Source organism: Corvus cornix, chromosome 17 (genome assembly GCF_000738735.6).
Source record: "Corvus cornix cornix isolate S_Up_H32 chromosome 17, ASM73873v5, whole genome shotgun sequence".
NCBI lineage: Eukaryota > Metazoa > Chordata > Aves > Passeriformes > Corvidae > Corvus > Corvus cornix.
The window spans coordinates 9,802,492-9,828,549 of record NC_046346.1 but is presented as its reverse complement, the minus strand read 5'-3'; the positions used below and the strand labels follow the sequence as shown (position 1 = coordinate 9,828,549).

Genomic DNA, 26,058 nt, shown 5'->3' with positions numbered 1-26,058 from the left:
ACTGAAGCCCCGCCCCCTGTGACGTGTCCGCTGAGGCCCGGCCCCCGCCCCGTGCCGGTGCCTCCGGGCCGTGAAGCGCCCGCCCGCCCGCCCGTCCGTCCGTCCGCCCGCCCCGGTGCTCGCTGGTGATGTTCGCGGCGGCCGAGGAGGACGACGCCGATTTCCTGTCCCCGGCCAGCGGGTGAGCGCCCGGGGCGCGGCGGGACCCTTCCCCGTCACCGGGAGGGCGTGGCGGCCCTGGCAGGCCGCGGGGCCGTGGCCCCGGCTCCGGTGAAGGCCCGCGGCGGTGAGGGGCGGGCAGGCCGCCTCCCGTGCAGCCGGGCCCGCGGCCGGGGCTGCCCTCCTGTGACTGGGAGTGCCGCCGGGGCAGTGCCCCTCTCCTGTCCCGCTGTGGGAGCGGCGTAGGGGCAGCCCGGGAGGGGTCCGGCTGCCGGCGGGGCTCGGAGGGGCCTCCGGTGTGCCCGGGGCAGGGGGTCTGGGGTTTGAGACCCCGCCCGGGGACCCCCGGCCCCGCTTTGCTCGGGGAGCTCCTCCCGCAGGGGGAGGCGGAACCGCCCCGGGGTCCCGGTGTTTTCACTTAGACAAGGAGTGGGCGGGAGGTCCCTGAAGTGCCGCTTTGGGGCTGTTCGACCACTGGTGGCTCCTCCCAGGCTCTTCACCAGGGTTCCACTTGGATCGTGTCTGTGTGTAAGCACATTCAGGTTTTTGTATCGCTGACTTGCTGCCGCTCCAAGAGCCGCGATTCCAGCTCTGTGTACTCCCCACCCCCTTCCAGGAGCTTCTCTTTAGCAGTTCTTATAAACTAATCCTCTTTCTTTTTAGAAAGTTTAGTTATTTTTTAAAGCAGACTCACTGACAGTGGTGTCATCATTTGTTTGAATTATTCCCTTGTCCCGTGATACCAGGCATAGCTGAGCCTAACTGGCCTTGAAGCAGTGAAATTGCAAATATCATATCCTGAAGGAATAACCTCCAGCATTAAACCCTCTGCCCTTAGCTGGGAGAGCTTCTGCCCTCTTAAAACTTAATGGGAGGATGTGTTTCCTGGACAATTAAAGAAAAAAAACTTCAGGAGCTGAATGTGTAGTTTCTCTGTCACATTTTTTTGGGAGGGTATTTTAAGAATCAACTATTTTATGTGAAGCTAGTTCTAGTCATTGCTTCAAAGTACCTTCTTTTCTGAGTAGTTTCAGTTCTTAAACCTTCAGTCGATTTTTGAGGAAATGAAACACAATGGTACCACTTTCCCAACCTCTTCATCTACAAGTTCTTCCTATTCAAAGCTAAATGGTTAATTAGCATAGAGCAACTTAACCTGCAGCCCTTTGTTAACTTCCAAAGTGATGATAAACACTTTGATATAACTTCTAATTAAGGGTGTTCATTATCTATAATGCCTGTTTTAAATGAGGCTAAATGGTTTTATTTCCCTTTCTAGAGCCAGATTAGCCTCCCTGTTTGGCCTGGATCAAACAGTCTCAAGCCCGGGAAATGAATTCTTCCAGTTCACTGCGCCAAAGCAGCCCAAGAAGGGTCAAACAGCAGCTGGTGAGTAACGGGGCTTGAGAGTGGGGAACACAGCAGCACGTGTGTGTGATGAGAGCAAGGCCCCTTGTGAAGAGCAGCAGAGCAAATCATTCCCTGAGCTTTCCTCAGCGATGTTGTCCTCCAGTGCCCTCCTACACCTGCATTTTCAAATTGATTTGGTAATTTTTGAACACAAGTCTTTGGGGTTTTTTTGTGATTTCCTTCTGGAGTTATTTTTTCTCAGGGGAAGGAACGTGTTGTGGTGGTCCCACTGGCCAGTTCTGTGCCTCTGACAGATGTTCTGATCTCTGTCCCCAGCAGGCCAGGCCCAGAAGGCGCCCGTGGCCCCGGCAGCCTCAGGAGCCCCCTCGGTGTTGGTGGCCACCGCGGTGCTCGCGTATCGATAGTAAGTGACTTCTGCTGACCTGGTGCACTCTGTGTCCCTAATCCCAGAGGGGAAATTTTTTTTTTTTTGGCTAAATGGGAAGAGACAGTTGTTTTCAGACATACCTGCATGGTAGAAATGCTGCGAGTGGAAGCTTCTGCTCGAGAACAGTTTCAGTTACTGCGCTGCAGCTCTGGGTAAGGCAGTTCTGAGATAAAGAGCAAGCTGTGGGTTTGGCTGTTGCTGGGAGCTGTTGCTGGGCTGGTATGTGCACTGCTTCAGGTGGTTCTGTCAGGGGCCTGTGGCTCATGCATTTGAGAATTGAGGCATGAGCAGAGTGAGAGCACTAAAACTGCCTGTCTGATGCTGCCATCATGGAAGAACTCTTCTGCCCTGGACCTGTGAGAGCAGTTTTCAATTCACTCCACAATGTGTGCTCTTGCTTGTGGGCAAGCAGGAATGTCTCTAAGCTAAGCGAGGCTGCCTGACATTTTAGGCCTGAGGAAAGGGACCTGAACTCTAAAGAATTCTGAGTTAGGGACAGTTCTGCAGCTGAATGTCTCCTTTATCTTCCAGTACAAATGGGCAGTACTTGAAGCAAGGCAAGTATGGAGCAGCTGTCGTGGGGAACCACGCTGCCAAAGAGGTGAGAAACACTTCCTTCTCTAACTCTCATGCTGAGGGCTCACTGGTATGCCCAGTAAATTGGTGTGTTTGAAAGCTACTTTGAAAACTCTCATCTATCCTTGATGCTGGCATCTGTGATGTTTCATATTCCCCAAGTCCTGATTCATGTCTCACTAAGTTGCTTCTGCTTTGGCAAGAATAAAATAGATCTTAGTTTGGTAACTAAATTCCTGAGTCAGTGATCTGGGAAGTGTTGAGCTGTGTTGTTCTGGGCGAGCTGGGGAGGACAGGGAGTGCAGGAGGAAGCTGAAGCAGCCTTCCTCAGGCTGTGAGATACCACATCCAGCTGGGAGCAGTTAGTGGGTTACTCCCAGCTCACCACTGAGCTGTGCCACGTTGTGCCAGCAGTGCAGGTGCACAAAGGAAAACACATTTCCTTAATAGATTACGTTTAGTAGAGCCAGATATGTCAATAAATATCATATCTGTGTTGTTTAGTACTAGGAAAGCTCCCTCCAACTCAGTCTGTTACACGTTAATGGGCTTATGCAAAGAAAAAAGATTACACACACAGACATCTTGAGGCTGGGTATTGGGGAAATGTCTTTCCCAAAAGCGTGGTCAGGCATTGGCACAGCTGCCCAGGGCAGTGGTGGAGTCCCCATCCCTGGAGGGGTTTAAAAGCCATGTGGATGTGGTACCTGGGGACGTGGGTCAGTGGTGACCTTGGAAGTGCTGGAGGAAGGATTTTTGATGTCTGTTCCAACCTAAATGACTCTGTGATGGTTTTATGCCGTGTGTGGTGAGTTCTGTATCTGGGAGGGTTAGTGCACCATCTTTTCCCACTGGAACTGTGAAAAATGTGGAATTAGTTAAAGTGTGTTGCTTATTACAAACCAATGAGTTTGACTTGCTTGGTTACTGCAGTTAAATAAAACCCTTGAGAATAAGCCAGTTTTAATAGGTGTCACAAAACTCTGTTAAGTATTTTTGCTGTGGTATATTTGACAAATAAATACCGAGCCTCAGGCTCGCTATTTGTGTGTGACAAAGCACCTTAGAATTGAAGACATTTAGAGTTTCTGTTCTTTTTCCCTGTCCAATTCCTTGTGGAATCCAGTACAGGATCCTCCTTTACATCAGTCAGCAGCAACAGATCACCTCTGCAAGGATCCATCCAGGCTTCGTGCTCACGGTGAGGCTCTGGCTTAGAAAAGCATTTGTTGATCACAGCAAACACAGGGTTGGCTCTGAAATTCTTCCTGAAGCCTTGGTTTGTAACCTTTGAGATCAAACATCTGAGTGACCGAGCAGGAGGTGTCCCAGTGACTGTTCTCCTCATGTATTGCACAAGAGGCCCTGACAGCTGCCTTTTGCAGAGCACCTCCTCAGGAGATTTCCAAACCAAGGCCCCTGTAGGAGGTAAAGGATTACCTGTGCTCACAGAGGTGTTTTGGGGTTTGCAGCCCTGTGATGGATAAAACCAGCAAAATTCCTTCTGCTGAGAATTTCTAATTAAGTGTCTGAGAGAATACAACTGAGTAAGCAGGAGGAAATGACAGCAAGGAAGTGTTTTCTCTCAGAAAATTGACACTCAGCATTTTCCTGCTGTTGAGAACAATCTGGAACATTGTAAGCCCTAAAATGGGATCTCTCAGGACGTTGGTTTCTGCCAGTTCTACAGAACATTGATGTGCTGGTTTGCTGTTCTTCTTCAAATTTTTTGGTATGATGGATAGAAATTTCACTCCAAAATAATGAAATTTCTGTCCCAGCTTAGACCTTGCTCTCTAGTTTTATAAGCACGTTCTTGAAAAATTAATGGGTTATGTAGTCACTTCTGGTGACGTGGGTTTTTAGAAGTGAGGAAGAAGTGACTTCTCCAATTGATTCTGGAAGTCTAAATAGAATAAATTATGAAATGTAAATTATTTACACTTAAAAATTCTCAGTATATATTAAAGAACCAGACTTCAAGGAAGTTTCTGGAATGTTTCACCTTCCTGTGTGAATTGCAGCATCTAGGAAGAGCTTAATATTTGCTCAAGTATTTGAGTTATAATAATTCTTCCATTATAATGAGCACATAAATAAAAGCAAATTCTGAACTTGGGCAGTAGAACAGCAGGGTTCTTCCTGCTTAATTTCAGGAGCTCTTATTTTAAGCTGCTTTTGGATGTGGGATGTGGAATGCATCCCTTAATGCCTAAGATAGGACTGATTTCCTTTCCCACAGGTTCAGCCCAACAATTACAGCACGTTCTATGATGATCAGAGGCAGAACTGGTCCATCATGTTTGAGTCAGAAAAGGCAGCAGTGGATTTCAGTAAGCAGGTAACTGCTCACCTCTGGGCCAGGCAGTTCTTGATGGCTTGTTTACAACAGGGGCAAGTCAAGTTTTATTTTCATTGGAGTTCAGCTTTGAGTGTCTGCATAACTGTGATGGAGACAGAGCTGAGAGGAGCCTGCCCTGAGTTTTGTTCATTAAAACAAATCTCTTCCAGGCAGGGAGCCTGTTGGTTCTCAAGTACTGTAGAGCAGAGGGTGTTTAATCAGCAAAATTCAGCACAAGGAGACATGGAATGCCCTGGGAGTGCGTTTCTAATGGGGGCTCGATCAGCACAGCAAGGAATGCATCAGATTAATGAGTGGAACTTGTCCATTAAGGGCCAGAGACACTGCCAGGCTTTCCCTCTGCAGGTGTGCATTGCCAAATGCAACAGCTCCCCAGCACTGGACTCAGTCCTCTGCCAGGATCTCCTCCTTGGAGAAGGGCAGGGAGTGGAAGGAGGAGACTCCCTGGAGGTTGCCTACACGGGGTGGCTGTTCCAGAACAACGGGCTTGGACAGGTAAAGACATTTCTGCCACCTCCTAATGCTGAGTTGGACAGTCCTTGGAAGGAACTTGCACATCTGGCATAGTTCTGGTGTTGATGTTAAAGGTGTATTTTGGGCATTTATGGCACTGTAGGTGGGGTCATATGTATTGCCTATAGAATATTAAGGGATTCTGACACATTACAAAAAAATTTCCTCACTGAAAGGGTTGTTGAGCATTGGCACAGGCTGCCCAGGGCAGCAGAGGAGTCACCATCCCTGGAAGTGTTCAAGAACCATCTGCATGTGGTGCTTGAGACATGGTTTGGTGATGAGCATGGCAGTGCTGGGGGAATGGTTTGGCTTGGTAATATCAGAGAGCTTTTCCAACCTTAATGTTTCTATTCTATTACTGTTCAGGGGAGGTGACTGAAATACTTTTAAACTTCCTAGGCACTCTCACACACGAATATTTAATGTTATGTTTTGCTGGCCCAGTCCTGTCCTAAAGCAGGTCTAAAATCTGAGTCTCCATGAAATTGTACTTGAGGAAGTGGACTAAAGCTCTGTCTTATGGCTCAGAATTAATTTTGGTAGTAGTGGGATGGGAAATAGCATTTAACCAGAGGTTCTAGGAGTTTATGGAATGTGTAAAGTAGTGTTCAGAATCTTGAAACAGTTGGGAAGTCCATGTATTCTGTGTTCTTGTTCAACTCTGCAGGTGTTTGACTCTAATGTTAACAAAGACAAGCTGCTACGACTGAAGCTGGGATCTGGAAAGGTCATCAAGGTACAACTTCTGGCACTTTCATTATAATAATTGAAGTCTCAGAGCTTTGAATTACTGCAGATCTTGTTCAGGATTCATATGTGCTATTTCTGTTCCATTTATTAGCAAACACTCAGTGACTCATTCAAGCTTTTCCTTCTTCGTTTGTGCAATAGAGCCCAGTCTCCTTTTCAACACCAGTGTTAGACAGGAGTTGTCCTCTCTGGGAAAAAGAAAACTTCCTGTTTTCAGGAGCTGGGGTTTTATTGTCTTTGTTTTTCTGGAAGCCACTTAGTCCATTCCCTTGTTCTTGGGGACCTCTGTTTCTAAAGGAACTAATTTTTCGTCTGGGTGGTGTGATATTATCCCATAAAATCAGGGTTTGAGCCAGAGATGCTTTTGTTCAGGGCACTTCCATGACCTGAGTAATTAATGTATGATCTGTTACAAGTTGTCCTTTATTGAACATGTGCTATTTGTCTATTTTATTTATTTTATCCTGGTCTATTTTATTTATTTTATCCTGTATCTTACTAATTTTACCAGGCTGTTAAAGCCATCTGGTTCAGTGCTGGCATCCCTTGGGAAGTTTGCATTGCTCTGACTTCACGTCCCTCGTTACAACTATTTTCTTTGGGTGCTTTGTCAATCTAACCAGAGCAATTCAGATCTCTTTGGAACGCAGTTCTTCCCCAGACTGCTGAGTGAGGCCACAACTCTGTGGTGGAGCTGCATCTTTATTCTTAAGTTAACACTGGAATTTACAACTGGCTGTCATGATTCGTGGCAAGACAAAGGTTTAGTGCTGCTCACTGAAAAGAAACAGGATTTTGCAAGGATCTCTCTCTATCTCTCTGAATTAAACTAATGTCACTGATCCAGCTGTTGCTTTCTCTTCTGTTGCCTCTGCAAACCAAAGGGCTGGGAAGAAGGAATGCTGGGCATGAAGAAAGGGGGGCGAAGGTTCCTCATCATTCCCCCAGCCTGGGCCTACGGGGCTCAGGGCGTGGCTGGTCGTGTCCCTCCAGACTCCACGTTGGTGTTTGAGGTGGAAGTCAGGCGGGTGAGTGTTTCCTGCCAAATGTTTGGTTTACATCTCTTTTGTGACTGCAAGGTGGGAACCAGCTCTCAGTGTGAGGACTCCAGCTCAGAAGCTATTAGAAACCTCAGCAAGATATATATCTTTAATTAAAACAAACAAACAAACCCAAAGCAGACCCCTAAACCCAGAAAATCCCTCAAGGCTGTTTGTCTGTTGTAACTGTCTTGGGACTTTTTAGTTGTCTCATTTGTGAGTCACTTGGGAAAAAAAAATACTGTGGGAGGAATGAGAGGGTGTAAAGATTCAGCTTCTCCAGCTCTGAATGAATTGGCTGCTTTTCCTTGAAGTGCAGGAGCTCCACGGGGAGTGGCATCACAAATAAACAAATTGATGAAAATTTTTACAGGAACCCAGAAAAACAACGTGTTTTTTGCTACCTGCTTTTTAAGGTGAAGCTGGCAAAGGAGTGCTCTGCTTCGGATGGGCTGAGTGTCAGTTCGAGGGAGTCCCCTGCACCTTCTCCAGTTCCCAGCTCAGATGGCTTCTCCTCAGACACGGGTTTACTGCCTCCCTCCACCATCCCTCCAAAGCCTGGGTAAGAAGCAGCATGGTTTAAACAGCTTTCTGTGTTAAGGGTGGGGATGCCCATCAGCACAGTGCTGCACTAACACAGCATTCGGCAAATGTGGGGCCTCTGTGTGCCAGCTCAGTGCCCTCCATGTGGCAGAGCAGTGCTTGCTAACAGGACTTGCTGGAATTTTCTGCTTGAGTGCTGGCTTCCAGATTAAAGCAGCTGGAATGGGCTCCAGTGAAGGAAGTGATTCCTCTCCAGCATTCCTGAGATCCCATGGGATTGAGCTGTGTGGGTGCTGCTCTAACAGCTGTCTCATCTCAGCTGGCATTGTTGTCATCACTTTGGACCTTCTCAGTCTCTACAACTCCCTGAAAAGAGGGTGTAGCCAGGTGGGGTCGGGTTCTTTTCCCAGGTAACAAGTGACTGGGGAGAGGAAATCGCCTCTTAAGTTACTCCAGGAGAGGTTTATGTTGGATGTTAGGAAAACCTTCACTGACAGAGTGGTCAGGCAATTGGCACAGGCTGCCCAGGGTGGAGTTACCATCCCTGGAGGCTTCAAAAAATGCAAATGTGGCACTTGGGGATGGGGTTTAGTGGTGAATGTGCTGATGCTGGGTTAGTGTTTGGTGATTCAAACTTAGATGTATTTCCCAACCTTAACAATGGTGTGTTCTGCTCCTTAAATTAAATGGGTCAGCCAGCCTTTTTAGGGAGTCCAAGTAAGTGCTGCTCTTGTTGCCATAAATAGTTTGTTATTGGACTTGGCTAAAATTGTTTGTAGCAGAATGTGGTCATTACAGCAATCAACAAAATCATCTTTCTATAATCCCCTGTTGCCACAGTGATGTCGTGAACATATCTATGGATAACACTGCAAAAATCTCCCAGCAGTGTAGGCTAAAAGAAATGCTCATGGTGTAAGAAAACAGCTTTCCTAAGGAGAGGGGTATTTAATGGTATTTATTAATCCAGAATGTTGGCTCCTGAATTTCCTCCTGGTTAATCTCCACACCTGTTTGGCTTTGCAGGGAGCCAGCTGTTCGGGCCAAGTCCAACTCCATCAGTGAGCAGCTCGCAGTAAGTGCTGGCTTTTCCTAATTTGAAGCCTGAGTAGGGAAGTGGATTTGTTTTCACCTTAGCATTGGCTACTGCTGAAGATAAAGTGAGCATCATGCAAGCAAGACACTGGAATGTTCACCTTACAGCAGCTTAGGGCCTTGTTTTGGCCCTATTAATTGAAGGAATTAATGGTTGGACTTGATGATTAATGCTTGGACTCTATGACCTTAAGGGTCTTTTCCAACCTTAATGATTCTGTGATTACCAGGACCACAGGAATCTCAATCCCAGTTGCCACTCTTAAATGCAAAGTGACTTTGACGATGTGGATGTTCACAAGGCTACTTTTGAGATAAATGGACAAATTTAAAATAGATGACAAAGGAATTGGGACATTCAGGATAAGTTTATATAGCTGCATGAGAAGACTTTGTGTGTGTGCTTCCAGACAGAAAAAGCTGCTAAGCAGCTTCCTGAACTCACACATTTTCTTGTTGGTGTTTTGTGCAGGGATAGATTTTTCTCTGTGATGACAGCACTGTCATCCCAGAAGGAGGATATCTAAAACAAGCCAGATTAGCAAATCCTGGTGCTGCTTGTGTGCTTGAAAAGTAGATTTTCACCCAGTCATTGAAAAATTGAGTCAAAATGAAGTCAGAGATTTAGAAGTGTTTGTAATACCTCAAAAGCCTGGGCTGAGACAAAGGGAAAGTAACTAAATGTTTCTTTTAGAACCCAGATGTAGCAAAGGCAAAGCTGATTTCTCGGATGGCCAGAATGGGACAGCCCATGCTGCCTTTCCTTGCTGGGACAGCAGGGAGTCAGCTGGACTCCAGTGACTCGGAAATAGAGGTACCAGTTGGTCACAGCAGGGTGACTCTTGCACTGCTTTTCCTGCACTGGGGGTTGCTTAAAGTGGAATCTGTAGCAGTGGCTCTCCCCTTGTCCAGGGAAAGTCTGCTCTGGTTCTGGGTCAGAAAGGTTCCAATTGGGTTCATGGGTTAGCACCTTGTCTCAAGTGACCTTGGGCTCAGGCTGTTGGTTTGTTCTTTGGTGTATCTTGTAACATGCAGAAATATTTTTTTAGGATCCAAATACTCTGAGAGGGACAACACAGCCACTGGCTTCAAGCAGACCCTCCCAGCCAGCTCAGGCAGTGCTGCCCACAGTGTCCACACAAGGTAACGTGCTGGGGAGCTGCTGCACTCCCATTCCACTCCATGAGGGCTGTGGAAATGGAGGATTCCTTCCAGGAACCGAAATGTGAACTGAAAGCTTCTTATAAGGCTTGCTGATCCACAAGCCACTAATCCATGAAGCACAAGACTGAATCCTTGGAGTGTTTCTTCATTGGGGTCTTGTGCTTGAGGAAAAGCAGCCACTGTGCCTGAGCTGTTCTGTCACTGGGCACTGAGATGTGCAGGACATGGGATATGTAAATGGAATGCTATGAATCCTTTCCCAGTGAACAGCAGCTTTTAGGAATGATGGAAATCCAAGTGAAAGGCAGCAGAGGGCTGGCAGCTCTGCAGGGCTGGATGTGTCTTCCCATGATGGAATGGTCACATCAGCTGATGGTCAGCTGAGCAGACTTTGGAGTCAGTCACCTTGTGTCAATAAACTTCAGAGCTGTCTCTGCTGAATGAAAAGAGGTTGTTTAAGTGTAGCTAGAAGTGGGATTTCTAAGAAAGGTTACTCTTTTCTTGACTGAATTTCATTTCATGAGGTTGCAGACAGGCTTTTGTTAAACTTTTGTCTATTTAGTGATTTTTTTTTCTTTTTTTTTGCCATTTCACACTGGGTGAATTAAATTCTTTCGAGCTGCTTTATGGCATGCTGAATTTATTTCTTCCTTTTCAGTACCTCAAGCATCTGGTGCTGCACCCTCAGTATCTTCTGCTGCTTTAATTCCTGCAACGATCCAGCCCCATTCAGCTCTGCCTGGAGGAGCACAGGGCTTTCAGGTACCAAAATGAAATCAAGGAGAATATTGGCACTTTTGTCCTTTCTCCTGAGTCTTCTCCATTGCTTGGAGCAAGGACTTTAACATAAGGATGAGAATTCCAGGCTGTTTCCTGTGACTCTTTGGCATTCTCAGGTTTTCATCACATGCCTATCAAATTCATTCAGAAAGGGCTTATTTTCTGTTTATGTTCCTTAAACTAAGGATGAACCAGGCTTTGTTAATACCTGGTTTTGTACTGGATACCATAAAAGCTTCCAAGTACTTGAGCAATGAGCAGTAGAATTGCAATTAAACTGTGTTGTGCTTTTTGAGCCCTTTTTAGGCAATAACCTTGTGTTCAAATTAGCATAACTTCCGAGGGTGCTGTTCATGTACTGATCTCTGACTCTCACAAATGTAGGGTAACATGGTTTTGCTTAAATTTGAGTGAAGATGGGAACTAACTAAGCCTCAAAAGAAGAGTATTATTTTCCTTTCACAATGACTGTTGTGTATTTTGACTTTCCAGCTCCTCAATTCTTGGGGTTTTTTTTCTTTCCAAACATCATCCTTGCTCTTGGGCTTAAAAAAAAAGTGAAACTGTGAGGACATGGGGACATAGCAAAACACATTCTAACCTATTGAACTTGTCCTGCAAGGCATATCCAGGAGTGGCATTTGCTTACCCCCAAACTGCTGCATCTGCTTCTCAGCTCCAGCCTGTGGGTCAGATGTATCCTGCTCCTTACCAAGGTATGTTTTAAAAGAAGCCTCTGCTTCTCAGAGGGCTGCAATTCCTGCAGAAAACTGTTGGTGATGATGATTTATTAGCTGTGGCAGCACTTTGCTGTTTCACAAATGTTTATTTTTTAATAGCAAATAGGGGCAAACACTTCCCAATAAATATCCATCTCTTTCTTACCTTAAGGAGATTTGTGCAGTGGGAAAGGGGCTGGAATTTCTGGGTCTTCCCAAGACTGGGTATTACTAAAGGAATTTGGTAGCTGGTGTTTCCAGTTATAAATAAAACTGTAAAAGTAACCAGCTCCTACCAGCCAAGGAAAGAATTGAAGTGTAAAAGGCATAAGCCAGAAAGGACTAAAGGCATTTAAAGAACCATTGAAGTCATCACAGTTGGTGAAGTCTTGAGTGTAGCTGAGCCTGTTTTTTCAGTGCAGTTTCAGAAGCTGACCTTCATTGCTGTGGTTTGATTGTGCCTCTGCTTTGATTGTACCTCTGCTGCTCTGGGGGCTTTGCTCTTGTTGAGCTGAGCTGTCACGTGGCTCCAGAATTTCCTGTACTCATCAGCCTGCCTGCTGAGGTTATTTGGGAAATACCTACATTTTTAGTTTTCCAAATACCACATCCCTTTTATTTCTGGGCAGAGAGTGGCTTTCCTGGTGGCAGGCTTCATGCTGCCACGCTTTTGCTGTGTCTGTGTGCAGATATTTCCCCTTGTTGCTATAAATCTCTCTCCTTTCCCTTCAAGCACCTGGAGATGTCACTTCCTTTTTGATGACAGAAGCTCGGCAGCACAACACTGAAATCCGACTGGCTGTGAGCAAAGTCGTGGATAAAATGGATCACCTGGCTGCCAAGGTATGGCCTGCTCCTGTCATTCCTGCTCTCCAGGTGTGCTGAGAGCAGTTGGCTCTGTTTAAATGCCTGCATTAAGTTTAAGTGATACAGTAAATGAGCAAAATTCCAATATGATCACATGTTGAAGTGGCAGCATTTCAGCTACTGTGAGAAAGCCAAGCTTAGGCTTGGGGAAAGGTGCTATCTTACTGTCTTGAATATCATGTGCTGCATTGTTTGGAGGGATTCCCTGCCCTGGGAGGAGTCTAGCTTGATTCAGTAGCCTGTTCCCTGCAGCTGAGCAGAAGGAACAGTGAAGTGCCCCTTTGCACATGTCTGACTCATACCTGCACCCGTAAATTCATTGCAAATGGCTTAAGAATGGCTTATCCCTGCAGGTGGAGGAGCTGAAGAAGCAAAACACTGCTAACAGCTCCCTGCTGCCTGGCATCTCCTCTGTCACCATGGAAGCCTCCATGATCATGAGCAATATCCAGCGCATCATCCAGGTGAGCTCTCACTTCCATCAGGAGCTGGGGCTCAGAGTGTTATCCCTAATGAGAGCAAATGTCCATCCACCCATGGGTTCTGTTTTTGTTTGGCCAGGATGAGGATGAGACTTATGATTCCCAGCCCTCTTTCCCCCTCCAAAAAGCTGTTCTCAATACTTTGGGGTTTGGGTACTTTCTGAGCTGGATTTGTTGGTATTTGATAGGCCTTGGCAAAAGGTTCGTGTGGGAGAAGTTCAACTTCTCAAACAGTTATGGATTTAACCCCCAGCCTCCTGCAGAACAGCTTCACAGCTGAAGTACCATGTTGTAAAAACCACCTGCTTCTGGTATTCACTACTTACTTTTATGCTTTGAAGCCTTTCTAAGCAGCAGATTTAAAAACTTGGGGGTTGTGGGTAAAAAAGTCAACCAGACACAATATTTTCTAGAATGTGATTTGGCAGCCACTGTCCTGTGCCAGGATCTGCTAAACGTGGCACGGTGCCTTCCTGGGCTGTTAGCACAGGAGGGACGAGCCTCACCATTGTCCTGCAGCTGTGCAAAACAAAGGTTTAACAGCTGCTGCAAGGAAATCTGAGTAAGCTGAATACTCATGCTGAGCTGTGCTTTAGGAGAATGAGAGACTGAAGCAGGAGATATTTGAGAAGAGCAGTCGGATTGAGGAGCAGAATGAGAAGATCAGTGAGTTGATTGAGCGCAACCAGAGGTAAGGGGTGGGAGCCTCACTGCATTTCCAGACTCTCCATCTTACACTTGGGCCTAACTGAGGGGTGTTTGTTAGGAGAGAGCCATATTCTGATATTTTAAATTTTTTTCTAAGGTATTAAAAGTGTGGGATTCCCCCCACCCCCTCTTTGCAGGGCTTATCCCCAAAACTCTGATTTACAGTAAGCATGAATGTGTAAAAGGGGAACAAATCCCTCATGCTGTTCTCGAGCACACTTGCCCTGCTTCTGGGAGTTGCTTTAATTTTGCTGGCTTTTTAGTGAGGTTGAAGAAATTGTAGGGGATGTGGTATCCTTGGTGAAGTTCAGCTGATACCAAGTTATCAAAACTCTTGGAACATGAGACGTTTTCAGAGAGGTAAAGCACCTACCCGAGCTGATAAAATCTCTGCTGTGCCAGGCACAGCTCTCCCACCCCTCTGAGATCAGCACATCCTGCAGAATTGTCTGGGACTTGCCATGAGTTCCACAGAGAGCTTCTGTGCTTTGAAATGTCCCCTTTTCTGTCTGAGGCCTTGGCTCCAAGCCCTGTGTTCCCAGGAATGCTCACGGGGTCTCCCTGTTCACAGGTACGTGGAGCAGAGTAACCTGCTGATGGAGCAGAGGAACCACTCCCTGCAGACAACAAACGAGAGCACACAGGCAAGAGTGTTGCATGCAGAGCAGGAGAAGGTAATGGTGGCATGAACAAAGCCAGGGTTGTTGCATTAAAAGATGCTGAAGCCTTGTTAGTCAAGGCAGTTTTCTTAGAAGGCAACTGCAGTTCTGAACTTTGTTTTGAGAAAAAAATGGAATGTTTTGATGGCTTTCATGACAAAAGCATCACAGAGGATATAACCATTTCATGCTGTCATAATTTTAATGTTCTTATCTTGTAGGAAAGTGACTGAGTTATTTTTTAACTGAGTAGGCATGTGGCCAATGTGTTGAGGAATTGTGTATCACAGGGCTTTTAAGCTGGAAATACTTCAGTTATTTAGTTGCACTGATAGTTCCAGAAGAGTTTAATTCCTCCTATTGAACTGACATAGAGTGAAGAATAATTATTTCCTACTGGAGTTTCTTCATTGCACTTTTGTGCTTGTTTTAATGCTAATCAAAAGCTGTTTGTTTCTCCCAGTAACACGTTGTGCTTTTGGGAGAGGGACTGTTGGGAAATAGCTTTAAACCAGTGCAGTGTGTTTATGCATGGCTGCATATCCTGAACCATCCCTGCAGGCCAGCCTAGCCCAGGTGTGCTGCCCTGGCTCTGCCATTGCATGGTGCCTGCTCTGCTTTCTCAAGCACTGGCTTCTTAAATTACACCAAGTTCAGCCTTGCACTGTGCTCTCCTGCTGAGCTGTGTCTCTTTCCAGTTCAAATGGGAGGTGACAAATGCTTCCTCTGCATGAGAACCGTAACTTGGTGCACCTAAAACTGACCAAAACTGCAGCTTTCCAAAGTGTGGTAAAGAGCAGAGCAGTGAATGGCTGATGGTGGTGAGAGCAGACGGGGAAGGGGGCTGGTTTTCCACCCCCAGCCCAGGTTGTATACCCATAATATGTAGGAGTGTGAGAGATTCTAACCAGGAATAAGTCAGACTGAAATAAGAAATTAAATTCCTTTCTCTCAGTGAGGACAGCATCCTGCTGGTGCAGTAAATAACTTGGGGAGGAATCATGTTGTGGAGGTAGAAGATCCTCAGGAGTCTCTTGGGCCTCATCTTCAGCAGGACCCCACTGACTGAGCAGTCGCTGCCCAGGGTTGATGTTACAGGAGCAGGCTTCAGGCTGTTCCAGCAAAGCCCTGACTTGCACTGGGAGATTTCCCCTGGTTCTGGGAGAGTAATGGCTGTAAATATGAAGGCTGGTATTCCTTCCTCTTCCCTTTATCTAACCCAGCTTGCCCTGGGACTGCAGTCACTGAATCCCCAGGGACAGACAAATCCAGGGAAGAGAACTGGAAGCTGTTTTATCCACGGTTTACACACAGATAGGGACCCAGCATTTATTTGGTTGTAGGCAGGATCACTGAGGTGTTGGTAACTCACTGCTTTTGGGTTATGGATCCTTGGCCCACAGGCTTTAGGTGAAGGCTCTGTGTACCATCAGTAATTCCCCACCTCTCCAGTGCAGGTCACACCCAGGACTGCTCCCACCTCTGGTGTGTGACATACCCTAAGGATACCTTTAGTGTCTTTCTTTTACATCAGGCTTCACTCCCTTTTCCTGTCTGAGCTTTTACAGTTCTTGGAGTAATTTAAAGGCTTCTCTGGCATGCCTTAGGCTCCTGCTGTGAAGCATTTTGCTTTTCTGCTGATGAATGCCTCTGCCTTTCAAGTTGTATTCTTAACCCTTCCTGTTTCCTGTCGCTGCTTTCTCTTCCCAGCACATGCTGCCAGTGGATCGGGGCTGGGACCAGGTGAGGCAGTGTCTGCTGACTGTGTAGGTGGTAGATGGTTGTGCCCTAGGTAGTGCCAGCCCAGCTTCCTCTTGAACTAGAAACTGATTGGCATGAAAAGAATTGTCTCAGAGCTTGAATTAGCACAGATCCTTCACTGGGGAAAGGGCTTCGTAACTGGCAGTGTCTCCCCACCGGCCCCCTCTTTCTTGGGGAGCCTTTTCCAAGAATTCTCTCACATTGCTGCTTGTTCCACTCCCCATGGGAGAACAGGATCACTGTCAGAGCAGGTACAGGTCACCCTGGATTCTTGGTGCCTGAAAGCTGGAGGCTGGAGCTGACCTGTGGACATGAAGCATCCTCTGTAGAAACTTCTGTCTAGTAACACTTCCTGCTGTAGGATTTCCTATTTTTGTTTTCTTTCTTTGCCATTAAAGACAGAGGCCAGGATTAAAATAACCTTTAGGTGTCTTTAGCTATGCCATGGGGTTTGGTTTTAGCATGCCAGGGGTTAGTAGAGCAGTGGGACATTTATGGAAACATAAGAGGAAAGCAGATCTGGTTTTGGCCACTCTCTGAAATGCTGCCTCCTCTTTAAAATGAGTGGTGTGGTATCCCAGCCCTCCAGGTCAGCACATCCTCATCCTCACCGTAGTTGGAACAATTTTGCTCACACCTCTTCTCTGCCACAAAGTGTTGGTCCTAGTGTGGAGGGAATTCTTTTAGGGGGGATAAAGCAGAGAGAAAATCCAGTTCCCCTGAACTCACCTGTTACAAGAATGTGAAAAGTCTGTTGGGAATCTCAAGACAGGCAGAGGTGTGGAAGCTGTTCAGGGATTCCCTGTGCAAGTTCTGTCTTTGCAGAGCATCCTCTGAAATTTGTGTGTCACTCAACAAGACTGGGAACGGGACTTTGTGTCAGTCTTGATGCCTTGAGCCCCTGCTAACGTTGTTTACAAGGTGTCTAACAAGCTGTGCTAGTGCCTGGTTTTAGCTGAGTCACTGACTCTCAGCAATCCTAAATCCAAACAGGTCCACAAATGACTGAGAACTGCTGGGGAATGCCAGCCTTGCCCATGGGCAGCTGAGGTGACCTCGTGCTGTGTGCTCTGGGGACAAGGTGCTCTTTTGGCTGGGACAAGCCTGTGTTTTAAGTGGCTCTTCAGTGATTTGTAAGCTTATGGAAGACAATTAAATGTTGGAGCCCAGGCTTTTTACTCAAATAGATGTTTTCATAGCCTGAAAACTGAGTAGAGCCACCAGGCACTGGTACCAGGCTTAAACACCTTTAACCTTTCCAGGAAATCTCACTGGGTTGAACTGATGTGGTGATGAGGTTGTTGGTGGCCTCGGGCAGCTTTCTGGTCAGTCTGGACAAAAGTGACATGGCAAAAAAGTCATGCTGCCTTTTCAATTTGGAGATGTCTTCCCTGATAGGGCCTCCAGCCCTTTTCCAGCTCTTCCTGAGAGAATAATTCTGCTGCTTCCTCAAGCTTCCCTTTTTTCCCTGCTCCATTTTGTGCTCCAGGCCAAAGTTGCAGAGGAGCTGGCAGCTGCCACAGCCCAGGTTTCCCAGCTGCAGCTGGAGCTCACTGCCCACCAGAAGAAGGAGATGGACCTGAGGAAGCAGCTCTCCTGTGCTGTGCAGGATGCAGAGAGACAGGAGGCACAGCTCAACAAGCTGCAGGCACAGGTGGCAGGTGAGGCTGCTCCTGCCCGTCCCCTGAGAGCTCCTTCATGGCTCTTCTATCAGTCATAGGTTTTTCCTGTCTTCTGGGGTACCTTCCTGCTTTCACTAGGATCAGTCACAGGGGATGGAAGAGGGATATGGATGCACTGAAATGTCTGAAGGATGTGCATCCTTGTCACCACTAAAGGCAAAGTGGGATGACTCTACAAACAAAATCATCCTGTTACAGGGATGCCTTTTGTAGAACAATCTCTTGGCTTTTCTGTCCAACATCCTGTAGAGCAGCCAGAGATGTCCCAGTGGATGGAAAGTTAAAAGCTGAGGTGTTTTATGGCCACATTCCTCTGTGCTGGGCACTGGTGTGGTCCCACCCTGAATCCTGGGGTCAGTTCTGGGCTCCTCACGACAAGAAAGTCACTGAGGGGCTGGAGCAACTCCAGGGAAGGGAATGGAGCTGGGGAAGGGTCTGGAGCCCCAGGAGCAGCTGAGGGAGCTGGGAAAGGGGCTCAGCCTGGAGCAAAGGAGGCTCAGGGGGGACCTTGTGGCTCTGCACAAGTCCCTGACAGGAGGGGGCAGCCGGGGGGGGTCGGGCTCTGCTCGCAGGGAACAGGGACAGGAGGAGAGGGAACAGCCTCAGGCTGGGCCAGGGGAAATTTAGGTTGGATATTAGGGAAAATGTCTTCACAGAAATGGTTGTAAAGGATTGGAACAGGCTGCTCTTGATAAATCCAGTCCCCACTGCAGGCACAAGCAGAGTTGTTGGCTGCACTGTGTAGGAGACGCTGTTCCTCCCTATCAGCCCCAAAATGTGCTCCCCTGCAGTGGGAGTTGCACCCAAAGCCACAGGGAACTGTGGGGGTTTGTTTGCAGAGCTCCAAGAAGCCTCTCAGGACACTCAGAGCAGGTTCAAGGCTGAGAAGCAGAGCCGCAAACAGCTGGATATGAAGATTGCAGCACTGGAGGAAGAGCTGACAGACCTGAGAGTGGAGAAGGAGACTCTGGAAAGGGTATGTGCAGTGCCAGCAGCAGAGCTGGAGGTTTCAGTTGTTTACTGAAGGTTAACCCAAGGCTAACCAAAGGTTCTTGCTTTTAAATATATAAGTTAAGTAAAGCTTGACTCATCTGCAAGCTGGTGGGTCTTTGTGCTTATGTGGGTTTTATTTATTTATTTAATGTCTTACCCAGTAATGTGTCAACCTTCCCTGAGACAACCTCAGCTTGATTTCAGGTGATGAAGTTCCCTGCCCAAAGCAGCTCTGTCTGCTTGAGGGAGAGAAGCTGCTTTGGTGCAGACTGGCCTATTCTGTGTCATGTTCTGTCCTGCAGAATCTTGCAGAGAGGAAGAAGAAATCCCTCTCAGAGAGAGCTCAGGCAGAGGAAGAGATGGAAGAAATTCGCAGGTCGTACCAGCAGGAGCTGGACAAGCTCCGGCAGCTCCTGAAAAAGGCCCGGACCTCGACTGACCAGGCAGCAGCAGAGCAGGTGAGGAGTCAGGGGAGCTGCTGCTCCAGGTCTGGAGGGCTTGTGGCAACCTCCACATGGGAAATAATGTGAAGAGGCTCGAGTAGGGGAAGAGTGGAAGCGTTACCTGCTTGAATTTGTGGGTTAGTGTCAAACTGAGGAAAGCAGAGGAACCAGATTGAGCTTGTAGTAGAGAGAAGAATATGGACTTCTGAGGAGTGAAAGGTTGTTTAGAAATATGCCAAGAGGTCTGAAATCTTAACCAGACCTTCTGGCCAGCTTGGGGGTTGTGGCTGGAGCTGAAGTGAGAGGTGTGGGCAGGAGCTGGTGGCAGCCACTGTGCTGCACTCTGTGTGGGTGTCCAGCCCCGGGCTTTCACCTCTTGTGCAAACACAGATCGTGTGTGTGTGTTCCTGGTGGTCTCTTACAGCTGTCACTGATCCAGGCAGAGCTGGAGTCCCAGTGTGAAGCCAAATGTGAGCGTGCCCTGGCCTCAGCCAAGGAGCAGCACGTCCGGCAGTGCCAGGAGCTGTGTGAGCAGAGGGACTCCCTGCAGCACCAGGTGGCCCAGCTGGAAGAGAAGGTAAAGGGCTGTTCTTCATTGCTCTAGTGGGCACTGAATACCAGTAGCTGTTACCAACAGTCTTCTCCACCTTACTGGGGCTTGACTTTCTAATTTCGTGCCTGTTGTGGAGCTTGATCTCAGCCATCAGAATGTGCACTTGTTCTGTTGGGTTGGTGGGTTTATGGAGGAGGGAGAGCCAAGGTGCTGACAAGGCTGAACTACAGCAACAGCTACAACTTCCACTTGTCTGCGCTGTCCTGAGCAGCTGCTTGTGAGCAGAGGCTGTTTGGAGTGGGTGACACTGCCAGGGGCTGTACCTGCTCTGGTTCTTGTGTTTCAGCTCACGGCTCTCAAACACTCGAAAAAAGCAGAGGAGCAAAAATTGTCTGAGGTTCAGCAACGTTTGGAGGAACTGGAACCTATCCAAGAGAAGGTAAAGGAATAACAGCAGCTGGATGGGAAACTGGAGTGCAGGGAACACCAGCCTCTGGCTAGTCCACAATAATGAGGATGGGAGTTGCAGAATATGGTAGGGAAGGACAATTTCATGGGGTTTCCAGCAAACCAGAACAGGCCAAATAATGAGACCCAGGCCTCATTTCACTGGGATCTCAGTGATGCTGCACCCGCCCCCCTCCATTCTTGGTGGCACTTGAGGAGCTGGTGACACAACTGTGACTCTCCCAGGCTGGGCTGGGTGTCCTTATTCTGCTGCCATTGCTTTCAGCCAAGTCTTTTGTGACACTATCAGAGCTCTGCTTAAAACTCCACTCAGAGTTTGAACCCTCCCCAGCTCACCCCTCGAGGGGAGGCTCTGGTGTGAGGAGCTGCTCTGAGGAGGGTGGGTTTCCCTTGGCAGTACTCAGCCCTGCAGGCAGACGTGCTGGTGCTGAAGGCTCGCTACGAGGAACGGATCCGAGACCTGCAGCAGGATCAGGATGGATCTTCCCCTGCAGACTTCACTGAGCAAGTGAGCTTGATGACTCCCCAGTACTTCTCCTTCCTAAGCAAATGGATGTACCTTGAATTATTTCTCTTTGAACTGACATAAGAAGGAAAAATAGAATTTTCTCCACAGAGCACTGTGTTTGTAGTAACAGTCCACAGAGGAAGAAAGGATGGGATCTTAACCTAGAATTACAGTCACACAGGATGGTTTGGGTTGGAAGAGACCTTAAAGCCCATCCAGTTCCACCCCTGCCATGGGCCAGGACACCTCCCACTGTCCCAGGCTGCTCCAAGCCCCAATGTCCAGCCTGGCCTTGGGCACTGCCAGGGATCCAGGGGCAGCCCCAGCTGCTCTGGGCACCCTGTGCCAGGGCCTGCCCACCTCCCAGGGAACATTTCCTTCCCAATATCCCGGCTAACCCTGCCCTCTGGCAGTGGGAAGCCATTCCCCCTTGTCCTGTCCCTCCATCCCTTGTAAACAGCCTCTCCATCTTCCTCTTGCCCTCTTTGTTGCCTGACTTTTATCTGTTGTTGTTAAAACTCTAGATTTGAGGTTTAGATTTAAAAACTAAAGTAAGTAAGAAGTGCCAGTCTGCCTTGGCTTTGTGCAGCCTGCCTTAGTTTGGAGGGATGAGTTTGGTGCACGTGGACTGGTTCTGAATTAAGGTGGCCTGATCTTGTGAGGATTTCTGGTTTGAAAAGTGGATTATTTGAAAAACCACCTTTTTGTGTTTAGATTTATTGTTCCTTCCCCTGGAGAAGTGCCTGATGTTGAGTGCAGTGTCACATGCCAATGAATTGTATCTGTTTCCTGTCTTGCCCTTTTGCAGGTCAAGAAGATAATGAATGGTGTATTTCAGTCTCTTCGGGGTGAATTTGAGCTGGATGAGATGTACAGTGGCAGGACAGTCCTGGGGGTTGTCATGAACACTATCAAGGTATGACAGGGGTCAGGGAAGAGAGAGAAAGCCTTGGGCTAAAACCTCAAATCTGTGCTGTGAGACTGAAATAACTGAGGGAGAATTTGTTGTGGGTGGCAAAGCAGCCTGGTAGGAGGAGATGATGCAGGGATCTGTGATGGTTTGTATTTAGGGTATAACCTGTGTTCTCTCACTCCCTTTTCCAGACTGTGACACTGCAGCTGCTCAACAGGCAGCAGGAGAAGCCAGACCATGGCAGAGAAAATGGGGAATCTGGCACAGGAGCAGGGAGACAAGAGGGGTCACCTGGAGCAAAGACTGAGCACGAAGAGCCCCTGCAGCACAGCCCAGCACAGAGCACTGCACCACCAGCTGAGCCTGGGGAAGCAGCCAGAGACTCCCTGGAGTCTGAGCAGGAAGGCCAGGCTGCTCCTCACCCTGCCAGCCCCAGAGCTCCTGAGGAGGAGCAGGGGACACAGAGCAGTGGGGTCACAGAAGAAGAGAAAGTTCAGGAGGAGCATCTCCCTCCCACAGCTGAATCCAGCCCGGATCCAGAGAAGGGGCCTGTACTTGCAGGACAGGCTGTTCCTGGGCTGCAGCAGAGGCTGGAGAGTGTTCCCATCAGGGAAGCTGACCCAGAGCATGGTCCCTCTGCAGTGCCTTTGCAGGCAGAGGCTGCAGAACCTTCTGTTCCAGAAGCCAAGCCAGGAGCAGTGGATGAGGCAATGCTTCCAGCACATCCAGCTGTGGAGCAGAAGGCAGAGGAGGCTGGGGGAGGTTTAGAGCCTCCTCCCTTAAATGGGGAGAATGGGAGTGGCACAGATCCATGGGATGGAGCTGCCTCAGTGTCCAGCACAGCACAGCCAGGCTCAGCTGTCCTGGGAGGAGCTCCAGGATTGCAGGAACTGAGCTCCAGCCCCAGGCACACGGATTCCAGGTGAGGGGTGGTGCTGGGCTGCCTGGGGCAGCAGCAGGCCCAGAGGCTGGGCCAGGTGTGTCCCTGCTGCAGGACAGCACAGGCTGGGGGGCTGCAGCCCCCTCACAGTGCTGGCATTGGGTGGCACCAGCCAGGACCTGGCACAGACCAGGCTGCCCAGGGCACATTCCACTGGGAACAGCCCCAGAGCAGCCTGGTGTCTGGGGGAGGCAGTGGAGGACATTCCCAGGGGAGTGTGCAGTTCCTGTACAGTCTGCTCCTGGTGCCTGCCAGGTCCCAGAATTGCCCTGCACTGCTGAACAGTACCTGCCACAGAGGTTTCCCCCAGTGACAGGGCTTTGCCATCTCTCTGTGACAGAACTTGGAAAAGCAAATCCCACCCTCTGAGAGCGAGCTGTTCATTCTTTATCTCCTTGCAGCCTCTTTGAGGATGACAACTTCTTTGAAACGGCATCTCCTAAACCACTGAAGCCTCAAGTTCCCTCTGAAGAGGAGGATGAGGAGGAAGTGGTATGTATTTGGGTATTTGGGGCTTTTTTCTGGGTCTGTAGCTTGTCTGTAAAATCCTCCCTGTGGCACTGGGGGCCTGGCTGAGCTGAGAGCTTCCCATCCATTCCCTGTGTACATCAGGAGTGTCTGGGGTGGTGACGGGGCTGGCTGGGCTGAGGGAGTTGTGGCAGACTCCTGCTGGCATGAAATCAGTGGGACTTGCCAGGTTTAATTGAAGGGTTTTAGTGTCTGGCCCCTCTCCAATCCCCTTCAGCCTGTAAGCAGCTCCTGGAATCATAGAACCACAGAATCCTTAAGGTTGGAGAAGACCTTTAAGATCACATCCAACCATCCATGTAGCACCATTCACCATTGAACCATGTCCTCAAGTGCCACATTCACCCACTTTTGAATGCTTGGAGTGGGCCAATGCTTTAAATTCCTTTCCATCAAGAATTTTTCCTGGTATCTAATCTAAACCTAATCTAAACACTTAAGACATCACATGAGAAATAAAAGCTGGGGTAATGAGGCTTCTTGTTCCCAGCTCCTCAAAGCTGGCAGAGATTTCAGAGCAGTTTGTGTTGTGATTATGACATCCCAGGAAGCTGCTGGGGCTGAGCAGTTTCCCTCTGGTGTGGCTTGCAGAGCATGAAGGGGCGTCCCCCTCCCGCGCCGCTCTTTGGTGACGATGACGACGATGACCTGGACTGGCTGGGATGAAGATGTGGCTGCTGAGCCCTCTCCTCTGGGCATGGCCTCTTCCTGTGCTCTGAGCCCTTGGCAAGCTGCACATGTGGGACATTGGGAATGACCAGGGACTTCCTGGGCTCTTGTCCTGCAGATGGATGGGGGCTGGCAGCAGGGGGGCTCCTTTTGCACCTGTGGGTGCTCAACCCCATTGCTCTGAGCTGCCAAACACTCTGGGCTTGGGCTGAGTGCAGGAGCCACCCAGTCCCACAGCACATCCCACCACTGTCCCCCTCCCCTGAGCCCTGGATTCATTAACCTCAAACTTTATGCAAATAGGAACTTGATGAAGAACTTCAGTAGAGTGAATCTGGCAGGACCCTGCAGTGGCAACAGCCTGTTAAAAAATGAATCTAAAACCTCCTTCCCCAGTGAAGAAATCCTTGGAGTATTTCTCTTAGTCCCCAGGGTGGCTCCCAGGGACCTGGCACCCTTTCCCTGCTGTGTCTGAGTCAGAGGGCGATTCTGTCTGCTACTGCAGATTCCCCCAGGACTCCCAGTCAGGTGTTTCTTGTGAGCCCCTGGCTCTGCACAAGCAGCTTGGGGAGCCCCAGGGGCTGAGGTGGTTCAGGTGGGCACCGACTCAGAGCTGGGGCAGAGGTGCTGCTGGACCTGGGGTGCTGCTGGACCCTGGGCCTCTGTTAAGGCAGGGCTGTAGCAGCTGTGCTGGGTGCAAGGAGCCCAATCCCTGCTGTGTTACTCAGACACTCACGGGCAGCTCCTCTCCTGTGCCCAGAGCTGAGGTGGTTTTTGCTGGGCTGTGTTTCCCTGTGGGAGCAGCAGCTCTGGGATGTGCTGCTTGTTTGGGAAGTCCTTCCCCTCAGCCCAGCCCTGCTCCCCTGCCTTTGGCTCTGCTGCTGCTAAGGTGTGACCATCCCAGCCCAAGTTAAACTGTACAGGGGGGTGGGACACAAGCCCCAGGCTGGGCTGGGCTGGGCAGTTTGGGGTGTCACCCTGCACTCTGAGGGGACCAGGAGGGGAAAGGAGTGAGGACAGAGCTGGGCAAACAGCCTGGGGCTCTTAAGGCACTTTTATTCTCCACTCCTGGGCACTAACACAATTTTACCCCAGAAGTCTTTAAAACAAATAAACCCTTCCTAAATGGAAAGAACTTTAACTAATTATCTTAATTCTCTGGTTTAGTTTCTACACCTGTCTTTACCATCTCTAATTGGAATTAGATTTGTGTTCCCCTAATGCTGATTCCTTGGGAGGAAAACACCCAAAAGAGCACTGGGTGATCCTGTTGGGGTGCGTGGCAGGTCCCTGTGCCACACCCTCCGTGCCACAGCTTGCCAAATGCAGCTGAAAGTGGGGCAGAGACTAAAGCCTGTGACAGCTGCCCTGCTGCCAGGCAGGGTGACCTGAGCAGGGCTGTCCTGGGAGTTACTCAGTGCTGAACATGAGGGTGTTTGAAACTGGATTTTCTGAGGGTCCTTGTGCTGCTCTGAGTGTCTGGGCCCTGATGTGGCCTCTGGACCCGTCCATCAGTGTCCCAGGGGACATCACTGCTCCTACTAACAAGTTCCACTTCTTGTTCCCTGTTACCCATAGACACCCTGAGGGATTCGCATTTCACTTCTCGGAAAATAAAGTGCAATTACACCTGTATTTTTTGCTTGCAGTGGCTTTACTTTAGTCTGGCCTGTCCCCGGGTGCGGAGTTCTGACCCAGAGGTGGGTGAATCACGCAGGACTTTGCTGAGACTGTGCCCCAGGGGGTGTTGCTGGGGGCTGGGAAGGAGAGGACCCCCTTCTCCATCCTGGCCCTGGTGCTCAGCCCCTGCCCTGCCTGCCGAGGCTCACGGACCCACAAAACACCACCAGGACACGGAGCTGGGCCCATGTCTGGCTTTAATGTCTCGTGTCCCTGAGGGGCTGAGCCCGACCCGGCTGCCTCCTCCCGGGAAAGGGCTCTGGGTTGCCTTGGAACAGCTTCGCCCCCAGGGCAGCACTGCGGGACTCTCCCGTCCCCTCTGAGCCCGGCCTCGCTGCCGGCGGGGCTGCACCGAGGCGCAGGCGGGGAGCGTTCCGGTCCCTGGGCCTGCGACACCGGGAAGCGACGCTGGCCCCGGGCGGCGCCTCCCACCGAGCTGTGCCGGGGCCATGCGGGATGGAGCGTGAGCACAGCCGGACCCCGGGGGGGGGAAGCGCTGCAATAAGTTAATTTTTAAAGAGTCTGATGGCCGGGGGCTCTCGTGCGGGGCAGCCGAGCGTCCTGCGGGCCCCAGGGCTGCATCCAGGCCGGTGCTGAGCCCTGGCCGTGGCCGTGTCCCTGCCCACCGAGGTGTCCACGGCCCGAGATGTCCCTGACCCACCACCGGGTCCATCCGCTGGGGTGGGGTGGGGTGGGGTGGGG

General features: G+C 49.3%; 1 protein-coding gene across 5 annotated transcripts; it reads left to right on the top strand.

The window, feature by feature from the left end:
* Positions 1-43: 43 nt before the first annotated feature.
* On the top strand, positions 44-25,311 carry FKBP15 (FKBP prolyl isomerase family member 15). Of its 5 annotated transcripts, none has more exons than XM_039561817.1 (30): positions 44-181; positions 1,439-1,548; positions 1,849-1,933; positions 2,489-2,558; positions 3,660-3,734; positions 4,776-4,874; positions 5,241-5,390; positions 6,079-6,147; positions 7,046-7,189; positions 7,618-7,763; positions 8,771-8,819; positions 9,534-9,653; positions 9,889-9,982; positions 10,662-10,765; positions 11,406-11,499; positions 12,236-12,345; positions 12,723-12,833; positions 13,448-13,542; positions 14,131-14,233; positions 15,929-15,961; positions 17,469-17,640; positions 18,501-18,637; positions 18,957-19,112; positions 19,522-19,674; positions 19,997-20,089; positions 20,516-20,626; positions 21,435-21,542; positions 21,731-22,461; positions 22,881-22,971; positions 23,599-25,311. In XM_039561817.1, exons 1-30 carry the CDS (start codon positions 129-131, stop codon positions 23,671-23,673), a joined length of 3,741 nt encoding a protein of 1,246 aa, XP_039417751.1. In that variant the 5' UTR covers positions 44-128; the 3' UTR covers positions 23,674-25,311. The 5 variants fall into 5 exon arrangements, with proteins under 5 accessions (XP_039417751.1, XP_039417752.1, XP_039417750.1 ...); XM_039561818.1 differs by having other exon boundaries at positions 1,846-1,933; positions 19,537-19,674; XM_039561816.1 differs by having other exon boundaries at positions 1,846-1,933.
* Positions 25,312-26,058: the final 747 nt, after the last annotated feature.